At 40.3% G+C, this 17543-nt stretch overlaps 2 protein-coding genes across 12 annotated transcripts in view; one reads left to right on the forward strand and one right to left on the reverse strand.

Annotated features, from left to right (window-relative positions):
* Positions 1 to 1710: 1710 nt before the first annotated feature.
* LOC122423673 lies at positions 1711 to 5115 on the reverse strand. 2 transcript variants are annotated; one of them, XM_043440952.1, is made up of 3 exons: positions 4979 to 5115; positions 4262 to 4869; positions 1711 to 2672 (listed from the first exon to the last, which is right to left on the reverse strand). In XM_043440952.1, exons 2-3 carry the CDS (start codon positions 4820 to 4822, stop codon positions 2613 to 2615), a joined length of 621 nt encoding a protein of 206 aa, XP_043296887.1. In that variant the 5' UTR covers positions 4823 to 4869; positions 4979 to 5115; the 3' UTR covers positions 1711 to 2612. The 2 variants fall into 2 exon arrangements, with proteins under 2 accessions (XP_043296887.1, XP_043296886.1); XM_043440951.1 differs by lacking the exon at positions 1711 to 2672 and having other exon boundaries at positions 3267 to 4869.
* The window catches only part of BICD1 (BICD cargo adaptor 1), a 246604-nt gene continuing 233707 nt past the window's right edge, over positions 4647 to 17543 (forward strand). For all 10 annotated transcript variants that reach the window (XM_043440940.1, XM_043440941.1, XM_043440943.1 and 7 more), the window contains exon 1: positions 4647 to 5208. In XM_043440940.1, the coding sequence (XP_043296875.1) occupies positions 4996 to 5208 (213 nt within the window). In that variant the 5' untranslated portion in view covers positions 4647 to 4995. The remainder of the gene's footprint in view (positions 5209 to 17543) is intronic.

The raw sequence follows: 17543 nt of genomic DNA on the forward strand, positions 1-17543 counted from the left end.
AGTTAGTAGGGCTATTCAACAAATATTCTAGTTCATGTTGAGAAGCTAAACAGAACTATCTTGTCTCTTCTCGTTTCTGTGATGTGAAGCTCATTCTCGGAAAATGTTTTACTCTGTGAACGTTTATACTTTGAAACACCAGACTCTGTTTTTCTAATTGAGATATAATTGATATAGAACATTGTATTAGTTTCAGGTGGGCAACAGCCAAACTCCCCATCCTAACCTGCAAGGCAGGCATGATTTCCGAGTATGTTCCAGTGTTGCCTGTCTCTCTAGAGTACTCTTAAACCATCTACTCTTTACTTAATCAGCTTCAGCCTCTGATTTTTATTCTTTGCACTCACCAAGTTCTTTTGTGCCTGAGGTTTTTACACATGCTGTTCCCACTCCCTGGAAAGGTCTTTCCCTGCATTTGCCATATCTAATTCCTTCATGTCCCTTAGATAATAAGATAAAATCACTTCTTCAGAGAGATCTCCATTTATTACCCTGTTATTTATTTTTTCTATCTCAATTTTATCCTTATGTGTATACTCAGTCATGTCTGACTCTTTGCGACCCGGTGGACTGTAGCCCTCCAGGCTCCTCTTGTCCATGGAATTTTTCAAGCAAGAACACAGGAGTGAGTAGATTGCCATTTCCTCCTTCAGGGGATCTCCCTGACGCAGGGATCAAACCCTTGTCTCCTGTATTGGCAGGTGGATTCTTTACCACTGTGCCACCTGGGAAACTCCCAATTTTATCCTTATTTTTCTTCAAAAATTTAAAGAAACAAGCACACATATGCTGCTTGAGAGCAGAAAGTGTTAGTCGCTCAGTCATGTCCAACTCTTTGTGTCAGAATGGACTGTATAACCCACCAGGCTCCTCTGTCCATGGAATTCTCCAGGTGAGAATACTGGAGTGGGTTGCCATTCTCTTTTCCAGGGCATCTTCCTGACCCAGGGATTGAATCTGGGTCTCTGGCATTGCAGGCAAATTCTTTATTGTCTGAGCCATCAGGGAAGCCCATATGCTGCTTATTAGGTGTCAAATACTATTCTATTCACAGCAATCTCATTGGCTGATTAAGTTATTATTCCTTTTTTTTTTATTCCCTCTTTAAGGATGAGGCAACTGAGGCACAATAACTAGTAAGTGGCGAATTTGGGTTTTGCCCCAAGCCAACTAGGTTGTGCTCTTAACCATTATGCTGTATTCTGCCTGTCAATCGGAGAAGGCAATGGCAACCAACTCCAGTACTCTTGCCTGGAAAATCCCATGGACGGAGGAGCCTGGTGGGCTGCAGTCTATGGGGTCGCTAACAGTCAGACACAACTGAGCGACTTCACTTTCAGTTTTCATTTTCATGCACTGCGGAAGGAAATGGCAACCCACTCCAGTGTTCTTGCCTGGAGAACCCCAGGGATGGAGGAGCCTGGTGGGCTGCCGTCTATGGGGGGTCCCACAGAGTTGGACACGACTGAGCGGACTTAGCCGCAGCAGCAGCCTGTCAATGTCAAAATTTGGAATTATTGTATTAATTTCCTTTTTTGTTGTTGCTGTTTTTCTATATACGTTATTCTTTCTCTGTCCCTCCCAGAACATAAACTCCGTTGAGTCAGGGATATTTGAGCACTGACATCTTACTGGTCATTGATTTCACAAGGCTTAACTGTTGTACCTCGGACACAATGAATACTTAATAAACATTGGTTTAATCACTGAATGAAAGAATGAGAGCAAGAGAAAGCAATATTCATGCTGACAAAGTTGCTGAAAGGTTGGTTTGAGGTGGTGGTGGTGGCAGTTCAGTTGCAAAGTCATACCAGGCTCCGCCGTCCATGGGATTTCCCAAGCGAGAACACTGGAGCGGCTGCCATTTCCTTCTCCAGGGGACCTTCCCGACCCAGGGATCAAACCCAGGTCTCCTGCTTGGCAGGCAGATTCTTTGCCACTGAGACACCTGAGACACTCTGGTTTGAGGTACTAGACCACAAAAACACAACTTTTTTTAATATATTTGTTAGAAAGTATCATAAATGATTGGAGGCTGCTAAGACAAAGAAATATGAGGGAACCGTGCTTCTACAAATGATTTAAGAAATTATTTTCTGGGTACCTGTCATTGATTTATATATACATATGTATGTATGCATGTATATATGATATGTATGACACATATATGAATATAGAGAGAAATATAACTGCAATACTGGAAGAGTATAATGTATAAGGAAATGCTTACTTTTTTCAAGTGAAATACTTAGAAAGGATCAAAGTTGTAATCAAATCTTAAACTATTAAACTAGTGTACATGTCTTAATGAACTCAGGCTGAATATATTAACAAAATTGTATCAATCAGGAAAATGGGGCATAGGCAATGGGTGGCAATGGAAACTTAGGAAAGTTACAGAAGAAAATTCCATTCTTTGTTCTATCCAGAGAAAAGAGAGACACAGCAACCTACCCCAAGTGTTGTGATCCCTTTGAAGAGCTGTGCTTATACTTTGTGGCGTAAGGGCATCCTGGGAAGAAGACAGTTTAGCTAACTGCAATCACAGGTTTCCTCTCCATTTCTTCAGCAGTTCATGGTCATTTGTCATTGTCACGGAGACTGGGCACTCACTACAGGAGCACATGGGTGGGGATGGGCTTCTTAACTGCAGTGAGATCAAGGCTGCAAAGCTGGAACAGAATTCGTGGTGATCCAAACCCAAAACAAATTTCATGTGTTTTCTTTTTCCTTTCCCTTCCCTTTCCTCCTCTCCCCTCTCCTTCCCTTGCCTTCTCTTCTCTCCTTTCTTGATCAGATAATCACAAGAGAATATCCTGTTGTAACTGCGAGCATGTGGAAGGAATCTCTTGTTTTGGTCTATTTTTGAGGAATCACATCCAGAGAACCTGTTAGTCAAGGCTTTGTAAGGACATTGTCATTTGCTCTTCCTCCCACACCATCAACCACTGTCTTCTTTTTCCCTTACCTTGTACACAATGATGGGAGAGTCCTGCTTAAAGAGAGAGCATGTGTGTGTGTGTGTTTGAACACCTCTTGGCCACTTAGAAACTACTCTGCAATGAGCCACCAGGAGAGAGGGAAGGAACTGGTTAGGTCCTTGATCTATTGACTCCACAGCCTACTGCACGCTAAGTCACTTCAATCGTGTATGACTCTTTTCAATCATAAGGACTGTAGCCTGCCAGGCTCCTCTGTCCACGGAATTTTCCAGGCAAGAATATTGCATTGGGTTGCCATTTCATTCTCCAGGGAATCTTCCAGACCCAGGTATGGAACGCACGTCTTTTATTGCCACATCTCCTGCACTGGCAGGCAGGTTCTTTACCACTAGCTCCACCTGGGAAGCGCCTCCACAATCTACTAGTTACACAGAAATAGCTCATTTTCTGCTCCTATTGCTGCCTTCTTGGTTGTTCTCAATTCCCATTTCTTCTTCATTCTTTATTCTCTTTCACTCTGACCTTACCTTCATTTCCTTTTGTGACTCTTCATTATCACTCTTCATACTGATTACAGTGGTCATTTTACAAGCATGTAATATATAGTTGTTGGTTTTGCATTAGTCATGAGTGAAGGTGAATAAACATAATGATTCAGGTTACAGCTCTAGAGTTATGATTAAATTTTGGCTTCATCAGTTAAGAGTTGCCTGACTTTGGGCAAATCACTCAAATTCTCTGTGCTTTCTTTCATCACCTGTGAATTGTAATGGTCCAGACCTCAGAGTTGCTGTTAGGATGGAAGAGATTGCACGTTCCATACTTAGAAGAATGCTTGGCACATGGTCTCCAGAACTATTCACTCATTTTAAGACTATTTATTGTAGGGTACTGTTGATACTATATAGAGGGAATCTCATGCAGTTTTCCTTTATTGAAGAATCCATGGAGTGGAACTACTGGGGCAAGAAGTAATAGTACCCAGAGGCCTACATTATAGATCTTTTTCTAAGTAGTGATGTGATAAACTGGACACAGAAAGCTTGGGTGAGGGCAAGCAATCTTTAGCAAAGACTGTCCTGAGACAGTAAGGTTATCTGGAGAGAGCAGGAGGTGAAGGAGGGGACAGAAGGGGAGACAAGGAGGCGGAAGGGGCGGAAGCGGGAGCCTTGTGTGTGTGTGTCGGCGGGCGGGAAGGCGGGTGCTCCTAGAAGGCTTTGGAAGCACAGCGTTTGGGTGCAGAAGACCAAGAAGGGTGCTGCGAGACCAGGGGATCTGAAGGAGGATGCTCGGACCCCGGGCACGAGCGCGCTAGTTACCGTTTGCTTCTCTTCGAGGAAGGCACCGGTTCCGGGCAGCTTCCTGAGCTTGGGCTCACGTCTCAGCGAGACACCCATCCGGCGGCCAGTCGGGCGGGCAGGGCCAGGCCGGGCTGGGGTCCCACCCCGCACGCGTCCAGCCGTCTCAGCCTCAGCGCCGGGCACCGGCGGGAGGCGCCTCCGGAGGTTTTCCGTCTGTTCCCTCCCCCTCCCCCCGCGCCGCCTCCCCGCCTCCCCGCCTCCCGCCCGGAGCCCCGGCCAGCGCGCAGGGAGGGAGCGGGCCGACGCTGCATCATTCCGCACCGGCTGCAGCGCGGCCGGAGGGAGCAGGTGGAGCGGGCGGGCGCGGCGAGCCGGAGCGCGGGACCCGGGGAGACTGCAGTGACGCTGCCCCGAGACATGGCGGCCGCGCGCCTCTGAATAAGCAGAAACGAAGCCCCTTGCCGCCCCCGGCCGCCGCAGCTGGGCCATGCGGCACCGCTGCTGACCGCAGGCAGGGTCCGGCCCGGAGGACACATGCCGCAGCAGCTGCCCCCTCGCCGTTGATCCTCTCCCCTGCATTCTCCATGTTACGTTTCTCGCCAGGTTCTCGGGCAGTGTAGCTGCGGCTGCCAGAGAGGCAATTCTTTTCCCATTTTCATCCTTCCCTCTTTAGTTCCTTCTCCCTTCCCCCGCCTGCTTTGCATCTATCTCCTCCACTCGGTTACCCCCTCCTACCTCCATCCACCGGGGCTATGGCCGCGGAAGAGGTATTGCAGTCTGTGGACCATTATAAGACCGAGATAGAGAGGCTGACCAAGGAGCTCACGGAGACCACCCACGAAAAGATCCAGGCGGCCGAATACGGACTGGTGGTTCTGGAAGAGAAGCTGACCCTCAAACAGCAGTATGATGAGCTGGAGGCTGAATACGACAGCCTCAAACAGGAGCTGGAGCAGCTGAAAGAGGTGAGTTGCCTGTCACCTCTTCCCCGCTCGGCCTGGTCCCCCCCACCCTCGGCGCCCACTCATCATTTATAAAGTAGTCGGGAAGCTTGCTATTGAAAGGACTGTTTCTTCTCTTAGAACCCTTGTAGATAAGAGAAGATTGAAAGAGTCCATTGTTTTACCCTCAAGAGGGAAATTGCCCAGGAAATGAATATATAATCTGGAATTTGGGAGGCGATGGCTGTTTGGCCTGTGGGGGAGGGAGATTCATAAGAGTCCCAAGTCTCAGCACTCAGAGGCGACATTCAGCCGGGTCGGAATGCATAAATCAAACTTCTCGAAACTGCTGTTATATCAAGCTCAGGTTTCAGTGACAATCCCATAATCCACAAAGGCTTTGAGTAGGTTTGTGTTGAGGAGCCACAGTTTCAAAGGATGTAGAACCTCAGCCTTCTGCTGAATGTAACCACTCCTTGATGAGATTGGAAACTGTTATTAAGAGAATTCCCCGCCAATCCCATTTGAAAAAGAGTGAGTAATTGTCCTTCTCCTCGGCTTTTGTTATTCTTGTCTGGCTGCAGGAGAAAAACAACTCTACTCCTGGGGATTGCTGCTGCCTCGATTTCCCCTCAGAGTGAGGATGGGCCATGCCCAAAGTCTTATAAGGTCACCCTGACCAGGGAAAATTAACTCGCCTACAGATGGTCTGAAAGAATGGCATATATCAAATGCATGAGTAGCGGTGCATTTCAAATAAGGTTCTTCTGTTTTAAATGACTGTATATATAAAACCAGAATGTCACAAATGGACCATGTATATATAACAGTTGTCCTTTTTAATCTTTTGGTATTGGCTTCTTTTAAAGACTAGCTAATGTTTGGAAAAAAATAAGTAGTGAATATACTTTGATTTCCTATCAAAAGACTTAGAGGACTATACATATTGTTGAAGAAATTCAGTCTGTTCTACCCAATTCCTGAGGTACTATATGTAGCATAAATGAAAATGTACACACTGCTTTTCTGTGTGACACGTCTATTTTTATGTGCCCGTTGGCATTTAAAATGTTAATTCTAATCTGGTATATAATGTTAATCATACATGTTTTACTTATAATGTACTCAAACAGTTTCTCAAGGGCTGTCTTGTTTTGTATTATTATACTTAAAAAGCATGATCTATGACATATCTAATCAACCTGCCTTCTAATTTAATACATAATATGGTAAACATTTATACTTTCAGATATACCTTATTTTTATTCTTATGCCTAAATGTCAAAAAAATAAACATGGTAAAAACACCAATTGGAAATCTGATTTTTTGTGTGTTAGGCTGTAAATTTCTAGTTTATGTTCTTTTGGTTTTGTCTTTTGTTTTTGTTTTTACCAAGTATATGTCTGTTGTTAACTACAACTAGATTTAATGGTATTTTCCAACTTAGATTAGGTCTTTACCTGATATATTTAAATTCAACAATGCTAAACCTGGTGAAATCAGGAAACAGGATGGTGATTGTAATTTTCAGAGATGTTTTGATGTTGTCTACACTTATCATCTCTGTTTTAGCAAGACAAGGAAGTGCAAACCAGGCAATGTTAAGCCATCACCTCCTTGATAAAGATGGTAGACTTAATTTAATGACATGGAATGTAACTGTTAACTAGCTTTCCTGATTGATTCAAATAGCCCTACTAGGGTTTTTCATTGCATTCACCATATATAGTAAACTTTAATGCAATTGTCTTTTGCCTTTACTAGACTGTGCATTCTCTAGGCAAGGAATCGATCTTAATTAATATTGCATCCAAAGTCTTTAACACAAAGCCCACCACATAGTGAGCATACAGTAAATATTTTATGAAAGAATAAATTTATACTGGAAGAATATATACTTTATCAAGCATTCACCAGTCCATATTGGTTAGTGTCAGAGAAAGACTAAGAAAATGAGGAAGTATAGGTAGTGACTAGTGTTAAAAGCTACCTGTATTACTTTCATCAGCATCATAGGAAAAATGGGAAAAAATGTTTTATAAGAATAGTGTGACATTTTTCTTAATATAGAATAATGCAAATACAAATTACAATTTTTTCCTACAAAAATTGAGGTGTATTTTTTTCTGTATATCAAGAGATTAACAAAAATTTATCAAAATTATTGTCAGCAAATGATACTTGTTTACATATGTATTTTGAGTTTGCATTTAGCATAAATATAATTTAAAGTTCCCAGTGAACTGGCTTATACAATTATATAAAAGTATATTTTAGGGTAATAAAATTAATCATTATATTTGATAGTGAGACCTGTTATTTTGACCCTTTAAACATGATGTATACTTTAGGTGTGAGTATTTAAATGAGCTAAGTCAGTCTCAATAATATTTCCTGTATGAAAAGTAAATATAAAATAATTGTGGAAACTAAAATATTGCAGTGATGATATCACATAGAAGCCATTTTTGAAAAACACATTTTGTTAGTGTTCTGATTTATCAAAAGGAAGTTTTGTTTGTTAGAAGGTATATATAGGAAATGATGTTGTTGCACTAAACTATAAAGCCAAGTATAAAATCTTTGGGTTATTTCCAAGCTGTTTCAACAGCTATAATTTATTTAAAAGTAATTGGACCAGTCAACAGAAAAATACTGTGCTAAGTTCACGTTGGACATTAGTAATTTGCAGTGTCGCGACATGGCTCAATCTTTACAGGTCATGTTGTTTTCAAGAGTCAGCACCCAGCAATGCTGCCACCCCCCCTTTCCCAGGCTGTGTTCAGCTGTGACTGTAATGCAAGTGGGCAGTGTTGCTGAAGATGTGCAGAATCAAAATGATTAATTCATTAATTTTTATCTAGTTATTTCCTTTCCTAAGCCTGGAATGCTCTTTGTCTTGGCTTCATAACATTAGGGCTCTGCCCTGTGCCTGCATGACTGTTGTAATTACAAAAGAACATACTTGAAGAAAAAAGTACCAATGCTATGAAAAAAGAATGACTTCTGGCATCATCATACTGCTCTCCTTTTCATTATCTCTGGAGAGCTGGACAAAGTACATGTCCACTAAAATACTTGACCACGGCTTTATGATTTCACGGATAATGCTTGCTTTTCAGTGGCCTGAGGGCCTGGCTGGTTGTAATTTTGGGATGTGTGTAAATGAGCACTGTGCCTGTCACCCAGGCCAAAATGGTATTTGAAGAAGAGTCATGGTTCTAAAATAATTGGAAAATTAAACATTCATTAAAAAAAAAACACCTAAAATTTAACTTTAAGAGTTTTGTTTTTTTTGCTTTAAAAATGTTTAAAATGTAGAGAAGTTTTAAAAGATCCTCTTTGAAAGAAATGATTCAGCATTCCTGGTAGCATTTTAGAAAACATGTCCATGTGACAACTTTATAAAAGTTTTGCAGCTAGGTTACAGTGCACTCTCTAATAAGAATCTTTGCCTCATTTCCTCGTTTTGTCAGCCTGACACTAAGGATAGACACCAGGTACTGAGGGAGCGCTTTGTGGACACAGAGCAGCTTTTCCTCTTATAGCCAACTTGATGCTTTTTCAGGATTCTCATTAAATCGTCCGAGAAATAAACACTGAACTTACTTGTTTTTAGAAATTGTCATATTAGGGGCCTCATGAAAGCCATTTAAGTACCTGACTTCATCTTTAAACAGAACTCATTTTTTCCCCTCTTATGCTTATTAGAAAGATTGTTAGTTTCTCTTCCCTTTGTAAATTCTAAATCACAAAATCATATGGGGGAGAAACCCAGATTTATTTTCCAATCTATGAAGAAACAGAGCATTGAATTTATCTAAGCTAGTAGTTTTATTGTTTTTAAAGAAGAAATGTTATACTTACTATTGCATTTATTATGAAGTAAATGAAAACATCTAAAGTATATGGACTTATACTTTTGGAAAGTGTTTACAAGCAACCTCAACAAGCAAACATAATCACACTTTCAATCATATTTCTTTTTTTTTTAACCTAGTTTCTCTAACTTGCAGGCTTTTTTTGTGGCTCCCCTGGTGAAGAATCCTCCTGTAATATAGAGATCTGGGTTCTATCCCTGGATTGGGAAGATTCCCTGGAGAAGGGAAAGGCTGCCCACTCCAGTATTGTGGCCTGGAGAATTCCATGGACTGTATAGTCCATGGGGTTGCAAAGAGTCGGACACGGCTGAGCAACTTTCACTTTTTCTCTAACTTGCACCATTTTTTTCTTTTTATTTCAACTCAAAATTTCATCTCTAGCGAAGTTGTTTCTCAGATACCACTTAGCAAAATTTTATCATCTCTCATCACATTCATCATATTTGCATGAACATGTATAGCAGCCATGGTTTGAAGGTGGTTTTCAAATTTTAATATGTAAAAATATTCTCCCCTGTCTTCCCCTTAAATATGCTTGTACTGTATGGATATTGCTTTCCAAATTTGAAAATACGATAATTAGCTTGCATGTTGAAATACATAGTAAAGGACTTTCTCACACCTAAGATTTTACCTGTAAACATGGCTTTGAAGGAGAGGAGGGTATAAAGAGGTGCAGAGTCTAACTGTTAAATAATTCATTATGCTGAAGGAGAAGTGGCAGAAAATGAAACTGGGAAAATATCAGTGACCGTATTTTGTCTTGGAGATGGGGAACCATTAAAAGGAAATGAAAGGAAACAGTAACTGGTGCCTTATATCTTATTTAATCTTCAAAGTAACTCAGAGGTTTATTGCCTGTTTTTTTTTACAGATAAGAAAATAATTAAAGTACTAAAGACTTGAACTATGTATACAGCCCCATTTAGGACTAGGCACTTTGCATGCCTTATCTGTAATTCTTACAGCAATCCTTTTACAAGATAGATATGACTTGCATCGTACAAAAGGGAAAACCTAGTCTTAGGGAAGCTACGGGTCCTTTCCAAGGCCACAAAGTGAAGTGGTGAAATCTGGTTCAGGAAGAAACCCACTTTCTTTGCACTTATTACCTGAGAGGCTCCAAGACTTGAGTCAGCATGTGGTTAAGAAGGTCATGGTGTTGGTCATAGAAGGTGGATTGGAACTGCAGAGGCGATAGGGGTAGTGGTGTGAGGGGGGACAAACCTGAGGGTTGTTAAGGGGGTGTAGGGTGGAAGGAAGGTGGTGTTGGATGTGACTGGTTGTGGAAAGTGAAGATGAGAGTAGGTTTGAGAATACCAGGATGGATTAGAAGGTGGTTTCATTCACAAAGGAAGGTTCTAGAGGGAAAGTTTTAGAGCATAAAGTTGATGCCTGAGTTATATGAATTTTTTAAATTCATGTTTTTCTTGAGGGGAGGCATAAGTTGCTTGATAAATAAAAATACTCAACTCTTAGTTTAATAAAACAAATGAATAATTTGTGCAGTTGGTTGTCATTTTATTCAGTCCTGATTTCCAGAATATGGAATATACAAATAATTTAACAATGTTTTCACCAGTTACTCTGATTGCATTCTGAATTAGGAGATGTGCCAACTCATAAACAGTGGGCAAGAAGCTGGGCTGGCCCAGTGAGGAAAACCAGCCCTTGCAGACCTAGTGGGTTAGTGGTGCTAGGAGCAACAGCACCCCACCCCTCACTGACTGAGTGCATTAGCACTTTTACTTTTTCTTTTTTTGGCCACAAGAGTTTGACTGCTCTTTAAAAATTATAGTTGTATAATTATGACCATTTGTGGCAATGATCCTAGTCAAGTAAAAGTGTAGACAATTAAGTAGTTCCCCGCCCGCCCCCCCCCCCCCCCACCAGTTCTGTCTCTGTGTTAGCACTTTGGTGAGTATTCTCTTATACTTGTTTTAAATCTCTTTAAACATGTGAATCCATATGCAAGTTTTTTGTTGTTCTTTTGTTTTTATAAAAATGGAATAATGCCGTACATATTACTTTGTAAACTGACATTTAAATTTAATAGTATATCCTTTTAAAATGAAGTATTTCTAGGGCAGGACTGTATTTTTAAGGCACTGATGTTTCAAGTGTGAAGCAAATGGGACTGATTCGGGAAGAAAACCAGAGAGCCTCAGGGAGTGTGGTTGGCACTGGAGGTTGGAGGAGTGGGGGGGTGACCAGAGTTGGTCCTAAGGATAGCTTGGGTGGTCTGTGAGAGAGAAAACATGTGTGTGTGTGTGTCATAGAAACTGGTGGAATTTGTTGGGTTGCCCCATGACAGGCCTGTGTGATAATACCAAAGGAAATGACGGAAAGTTTTCCGGGTGAATTAGCAGTGATTTTGATTCCTTGTCTTCTTGGCTGGTGTTGGAGCTACATGGATCACCATAATAGGTGGCTGATTTCCACGGCCAGCAAGAGCTGGTCCTGCAGCCTGCAGTATGGCCACATCCTGTCCATGCCGGATCCTGGGAAGACGCCAAGATGATGCAGAAGCAACTGGGACTCATTACGTGATCCCATCTTTGTCCTGTGATACTTGAGGGTTTTTTTGTTTTTAACTTTTCAGAAAAAATTACTTTTATTATAATACTACTTTGGTTATAATTATAAAGATAATTACTTTTATTGAAGACAATAAAGTACAAAAAAGTATGAAGAAAATTAAAACCATCCATAATTTTTATTGGCCTACTATTTTATAATCTACATTGTCAACTATTTTACATTTTATACCAACTGGATTTTTTTTTTTTTTTTTGCTTTAGATTGTCCATTACTTCTTTTTCTAAAAACACAGGCTTCATCAGAGGCATGTCCATTACGTCTTGTTCTATTTCACTTATTCATTCAAAAATTTTTACTCAGTGGCTGCTATGTTGGCACTGTGCTGCTTTCTGAAGATGGCAAGATGGGACTCCCTGAATGAAGCTTATGGGGAGAGAGTCAGCAAGCACACACACATGTCAGATGTGAGAAATGCCATGAGTGAAGAGATGAAGGCTTGCTGGGGAAAGCATGATCAGGAAAAACCTCTCCCAGGGGTGACATTTGAGCCCAGATCTGAGTGATTAGAATAAGCCAGTCAGGTAGAGATTGAGGGAAGTGAATTTTAGGAAAAGGGAAAAGTACAAAGATTGTGGAACTCTGCTGGTAGTTGTTAGGGGAAATGGTGGGTCATTTTGCCCTGTAAAATCAACCATTCATATAAAGAAGATGTGGTACAATGGAATACTACTTAGTCATAAAAAGGATGAAAATTTTGCTGTTTACAACGACATGGATGGACCTGAAGGGTATTATGCTTAGTGAAATGTCAGACAGAGATGGGACTTCCCTGGTGGTCCAGTGGTTAAGACTTTGCTCTTCCACTTCAGGGGGCTTGGGTTCAATCCCTGGCCAGGGAACTAAGATCTCACATGCCACATGGCATGACCAAAAAAATTTTTTAAAAAAGAGGAAGACAAAGACTGAGTGTTATCACATACGTGTGCATGCTTAGTTGCTTCAGTTGTGTCTGACTCTTTGCGACTCTATGGACTGTAGCCCGTCAGTTTCCTCTGTCCATGGGATTCTCTAGGAAAGAATACTGGAGCGGGTTGCCATGCCCTCCTCCAGGAGAGCTTCCCAACCCAGGGATCAAACCCGCATCTCCAGCAGCTCCTGCATTGCAGGCAGATTCTTGATCACTAAGCTACCTGGGAAGCCCATTATCACTTATATATGGGATCTAAAAAATGACTGAATGTATCAAAACAGAAACAAGCTCCCAGATATAGAAAACAAAGTAGTGGTTACCAATGGAGAGGGGCAAGACAAGGATAGGGGATTAAGAAATACAAACTATTATGTATTAAATAACTAAGCTACAAGAATATATTGTACAACATAGGGAATATAGCCAATATTTTATAATAACTTTAAATGGAGTATAATATATAAAAATTTTGATTCATTATGTTATATACCTGAGAACTAATATAATATTGTAAATCAATGATACCTCAATAAAAAAGGAAAATTGGAAACATATTCATTTGAAAAATGACCATCCATAAAGTAGTATATTGTCTTTAGATTCTTCAAATAAGATTTTGGAGCTTGACATTGGAAGTGTTTGTACAGAGCCTGGATACCCTCTGAGGTCTTCTTTTTGAAGAGGTGACAGACTACTCACTAGGATCAGTTGGCGGGGGATTTGTAAAGCTACTGCTGCCTGGACTCCATCTGAGACAGTTCAGTCATTGGAGGTAGAGCGGGGCTTCAGCATGTTAAGCCCACTCCCCTCATAGGTGCAGCCAGGGCTGACATCCTCTCTCCTGGAAACTTCCAACTCTAGCAGTAAGTGACTCTGTCGAAATGTGAGTGTTTAGTAAGAAAAACTGGACAGTTATGAGCTAGTATGTAAACCTGTCACACAGTGTTTTTACTTCTCTAATTTCTATAAATGAAGACACGGGAAAGCCGTTTTTTCTGTAAGTGAAGACATGAGAAACCAATAAACATCATCAGAAACTTAATTGCATTAGACAGTTAAGATATGTGCTAAAAGTGTATAACTTCTGATCTTTCAGGGTTCTTTAAAGTTTTTTAAAAAAGTTATTTGTCTCCTTTTATATGAAATTTCTTTTAAAAGTTATTTGTCTCCTCTGTTGTGTCTGTTTTCTTGCTCTATTACAAATTTTGTTGTTCAGTCACTAAGTTGTGTCCGACTCTGCGATTCCATAGACTACAGCATGCCAGGCTTCCCTGTTGTTCACTATCCCCTGGAGTTTGCTCAAATTCATGTCCATTGAGTTGGTGATGCCATCAAACCATCTCATCCTCTGTCATCCCCTTTTCCTGCCCTCAATCTTGCCCACTATCAGGGTCTTTTCTAATGAATTGGCTCTTCGCATCAAGTGGCCAGAGTATTGGAGCTTCCGCTTCAGCATTCGTCCTTCCAATGAATATTCAGGATTGATTTCATTTAGGATTGACTGGTTTGATCACTTTGCAGTTCAAGAGATTCTCAAGGAGTCTTCTCCAACACCACAAATCAAAAGCATCAATTCTTTGGTGCTCAGCCTTCTTCATGGTATAACTCTCACATCCATATATGACTACTGGAAAGACCGTATCAGCAGGGTGATGTCTCTGCTTTTTAATACACTGTGTAGACTTGTCATAGCTTTTTTTCCAAGGAGCAAGCATCTTTTAATTTCATGGCTGTAATCACCATCTGCAGTGATTTTGGAGCCCAAGAAAATAAAGTCTGTGACTGTTTCCATTGTTTCCCCGTCTATTTGCCATGAAGTGGTGGAACCGGATGCCATGATCTTAATGTTTTGAATGTTGAGTTTTAAGCCAGATTTTTCACTCTCCTCTTTCACCTTCAGGAGGCTCTTTAGTTCCCATTCACTTTCTGCCATTAGGGTAGTATCATCTGCATATCTGAGATTGTTGATATTTCTTCCAGCAACATTTTGTTTTTAATTGAAGGATAATTGCTTTACAGAATTTTGTTGTTTTCTTGCAAACCTCAACAAGAATCAGCCATAGGTATACATACATCCCCTCCCTTTTGAATCTCCCAGAAATCTTGATTCCAGCTTGTGCTTCATCCTGCCCAGCATTACACATGATGTACTCTGCATGTAAGGGTCACATAAGCAGGGTGAAATATATAGCCTTGACATACTCCTTTCCCAATTTTGAACCAGTCTATTGTTCCATATCTGGTTCTAACTGTTGCTTCTTGGCCTGCACACAGGTTTCTCAGGAGGCAGGTAAGGTGGTCTGCTACTCTCATCTCTTGGTAAGAACTTTCCACAGTTTGTTGTGATCCACACACTCAAAGGCTTTAGCGTAGTTAGTGAAGCAGAAGTAGATGTGTTTTTGGAATTCCCTTGCTTTCTGTATGATCCAGTGGATGTTGGCAATTTGATCTCTGGTTCCTCTGCGTTTTCTAAATCCACCTTGTACAACTGGAAGTTCTTGGTCCTTGTACTGTTGGAGCCTAGCTTGAAGGATTTTGACTATTACCTTGCTAGTATGTGAAATGAGTACAGTTGTACTGTAGTTTGAACATTCTTTGGCATTGCCCTTCTTTGCAATTGGAATGAAAACGGACCTTTTCCAGTGCTGTGGCCGCTGCTGAGTTTTTCACATTTGCTGGTATATTGAGTGCAGCACTTTCACAGCATCATCTTTTAGGATTTGAAACAGCTCAGCTGGAATTCCATCACTTCCACTAGCTCTGTTCGTCGAAATGCTTCCTAAGGCCCAACTTGACTTCACAGTCCAGAATATCTGACTCTAGGTGAGCGACCACACCATTATGGTTATATGGGTCATTAAGACCTTTTTGTATAGCTCCTCTGTATATTCTTGCCACCTCTTCGTAATCTCTTCTGCTTTGGTTATGTCCTTACCATTTCTGTCTTTGATTGTGCCCATCTTTGCATGAAATATTCCCTTGGTATCTCCAATTTTCTTGAAGAGATCTCTAGTCTTCCCCATTCTGTTGTTTTCCTCTATTTCTTTGGAAATTCATAAATATTTATTAATTTAAAGTTTGCAAATTCATAAAGAGAATTGCTTTGATGGGTTGATCTTTAACTTCCAGGGGTTATTTTCACCTGTTCTTTCAGTTATGCTTAGTGTTTTCAAACACTATTTTTTGGAGAAATAGCACAACTCTAAATGTAATATTTAACTGCTGTGTTTCTATCTTTCTATTTAGAGTTGAAATAAAGAGACCTGTTTACATTCATGGGAAGTACATAATAACAGTAGCAATTTTCTTAAGAATGTTTTTTGCAGTTTGGCTTGAGTCTGTAAATAGAAGGCTCAGAATGATGGGTCTTTGTTTTTCTCTGGCACACTGCAGACTAATGTGGAATCAAATGCCACTGCTAAAGAGCTCTTAGCCATCAATTTTTTGAAATTGAAAGAGGTTTATATTATAACATGAATGTGCCTTGTTGATAAGCCTCACTGATTGCCGTTCTCTAGATAGTATTAGAAGATTTTTTGAAGTTGATCTCGATGTGAGGTAACTAGATGGAGACAGGATAAATTTAATCTTGTACATGATTTCGTTTGATGAGCTGAAAGTAATGTCATCTTACAGACTATCTTTTTGGCATACATGGCCATTTTCCTCCCCTTTAAATCGTAATCTGATATTCTTTCTGCTAATGCTGATATATGCATGGAGCCTTTAAGCTCAAAACCTCAAGGACATACAATTAGGAGAAAAGGCAACCATTAGAAAGAAGGATATAATACACTTGAAAACAAATTATAAATACTTTTGAATTTTTGGCCCTTTGATTTATATTTTAAGTTGACAAAGGTTCTTAGTGTTGGTAATTCACAATTAACTATGATTTAATGATTTCATTCTAATGATCTAAACAGCAATAACCCTTTTGTTAATATTTTAAAATAATTTAGAACTAGAATCATTTTTTTAAAGAATTCTTAGGTTCTCTATTTTAATCACTGCAGTTATTTCCAATCAAGTTTTATGTGCTTTTTTCATTTTAGCCGAATAGATAATATATCTTTGCAAGTCACATTGAAGCATTTGGGATAATATGAGCTATTATTTGCTAAAATTGAGACCAGGATCTCAAACCACAATTACATTTTTAGACAATGGTTACAGTAAGACATTTCAGGAAATGACAATGAAAAGAATCATCATTGGTCAATTCCAGGAGAAAATTTTATAAGTTGCATTTTAATTTGTGATGCTAAATGTGATTTAGAAACATGGACAATGGACACCAAAGTAAATACCAAGAACAAGTAGGTCATTGCATAAAGCTGACTGAGGTTCATTCATTCTTTCCTACAATAACAATATATTTAATACCTCCTATGTGTTAAGCACAGATCTAGATGCTGAGAATGCAGTAGAGACAAGACCAACAGGAATATACATGCTCATGAGGTTTACATTCTGCAGGAGAATGGAAGGGGAGACAAGAAAGTAGAATGTTAGATGGTCCTAAATGCTATAGGGAAAAATAGAGCAGGGAAGGGGGAAATGGCATGAGAAGTGGGGACAGGTCAGAGGGAGCCTGGAGAGGGAAGGCGAGAGAGAGTGTATAGCTGGAGGGAGGTGGGGAGTGGTGTGAGCAGTAGATGAGGTCAGAGAGGGAATGGGTATCAGTGATGCAGCAGTTTTTAAACTATTACCAGGACTTTGGCATTTGTTCTGAGTTATATGGGAAATTTCTGGAGGATTTGAGCACAAGAGTCACAATGGCCTACTCTTTCCTCCCCCGACCTGTGTGTACATTCAAGGAGACTGGAACCTCCTTCAGGGAAAGGAATTTAAATTAATCTGGTAATTTATGACATTTGTTGTATTCTCCTCTCTGCCTTACCTAGAGCAAGTGTTTAAGAGATATTTATGGTATTGCATTCATTTAGGGTGAAAAAAGAGATGA

Source organism: Cervus canadensis, chromosome 21 (assembly GCF_019320065.1).
Source record: "Cervus canadensis isolate Bull #8, Minnesota chromosome 21, ASM1932006v1, whole genome shotgun sequence".
Lineage (NCBI taxonomy): Eukaryota > Metazoa > Chordata > Mammalia > Artiodactyla > Cervidae > Cervus > Cervus canadensis.

Excerpts from the sequence above, each read along its gene's own strand:
- LOC122423673 (XM_043440951.1), bottom strand. The coding sequence starts at position 4,822 with ATGCAGGGGAGAGGATCAACGGCGAGGGGGCAGCTGCTGCGGCATGTG.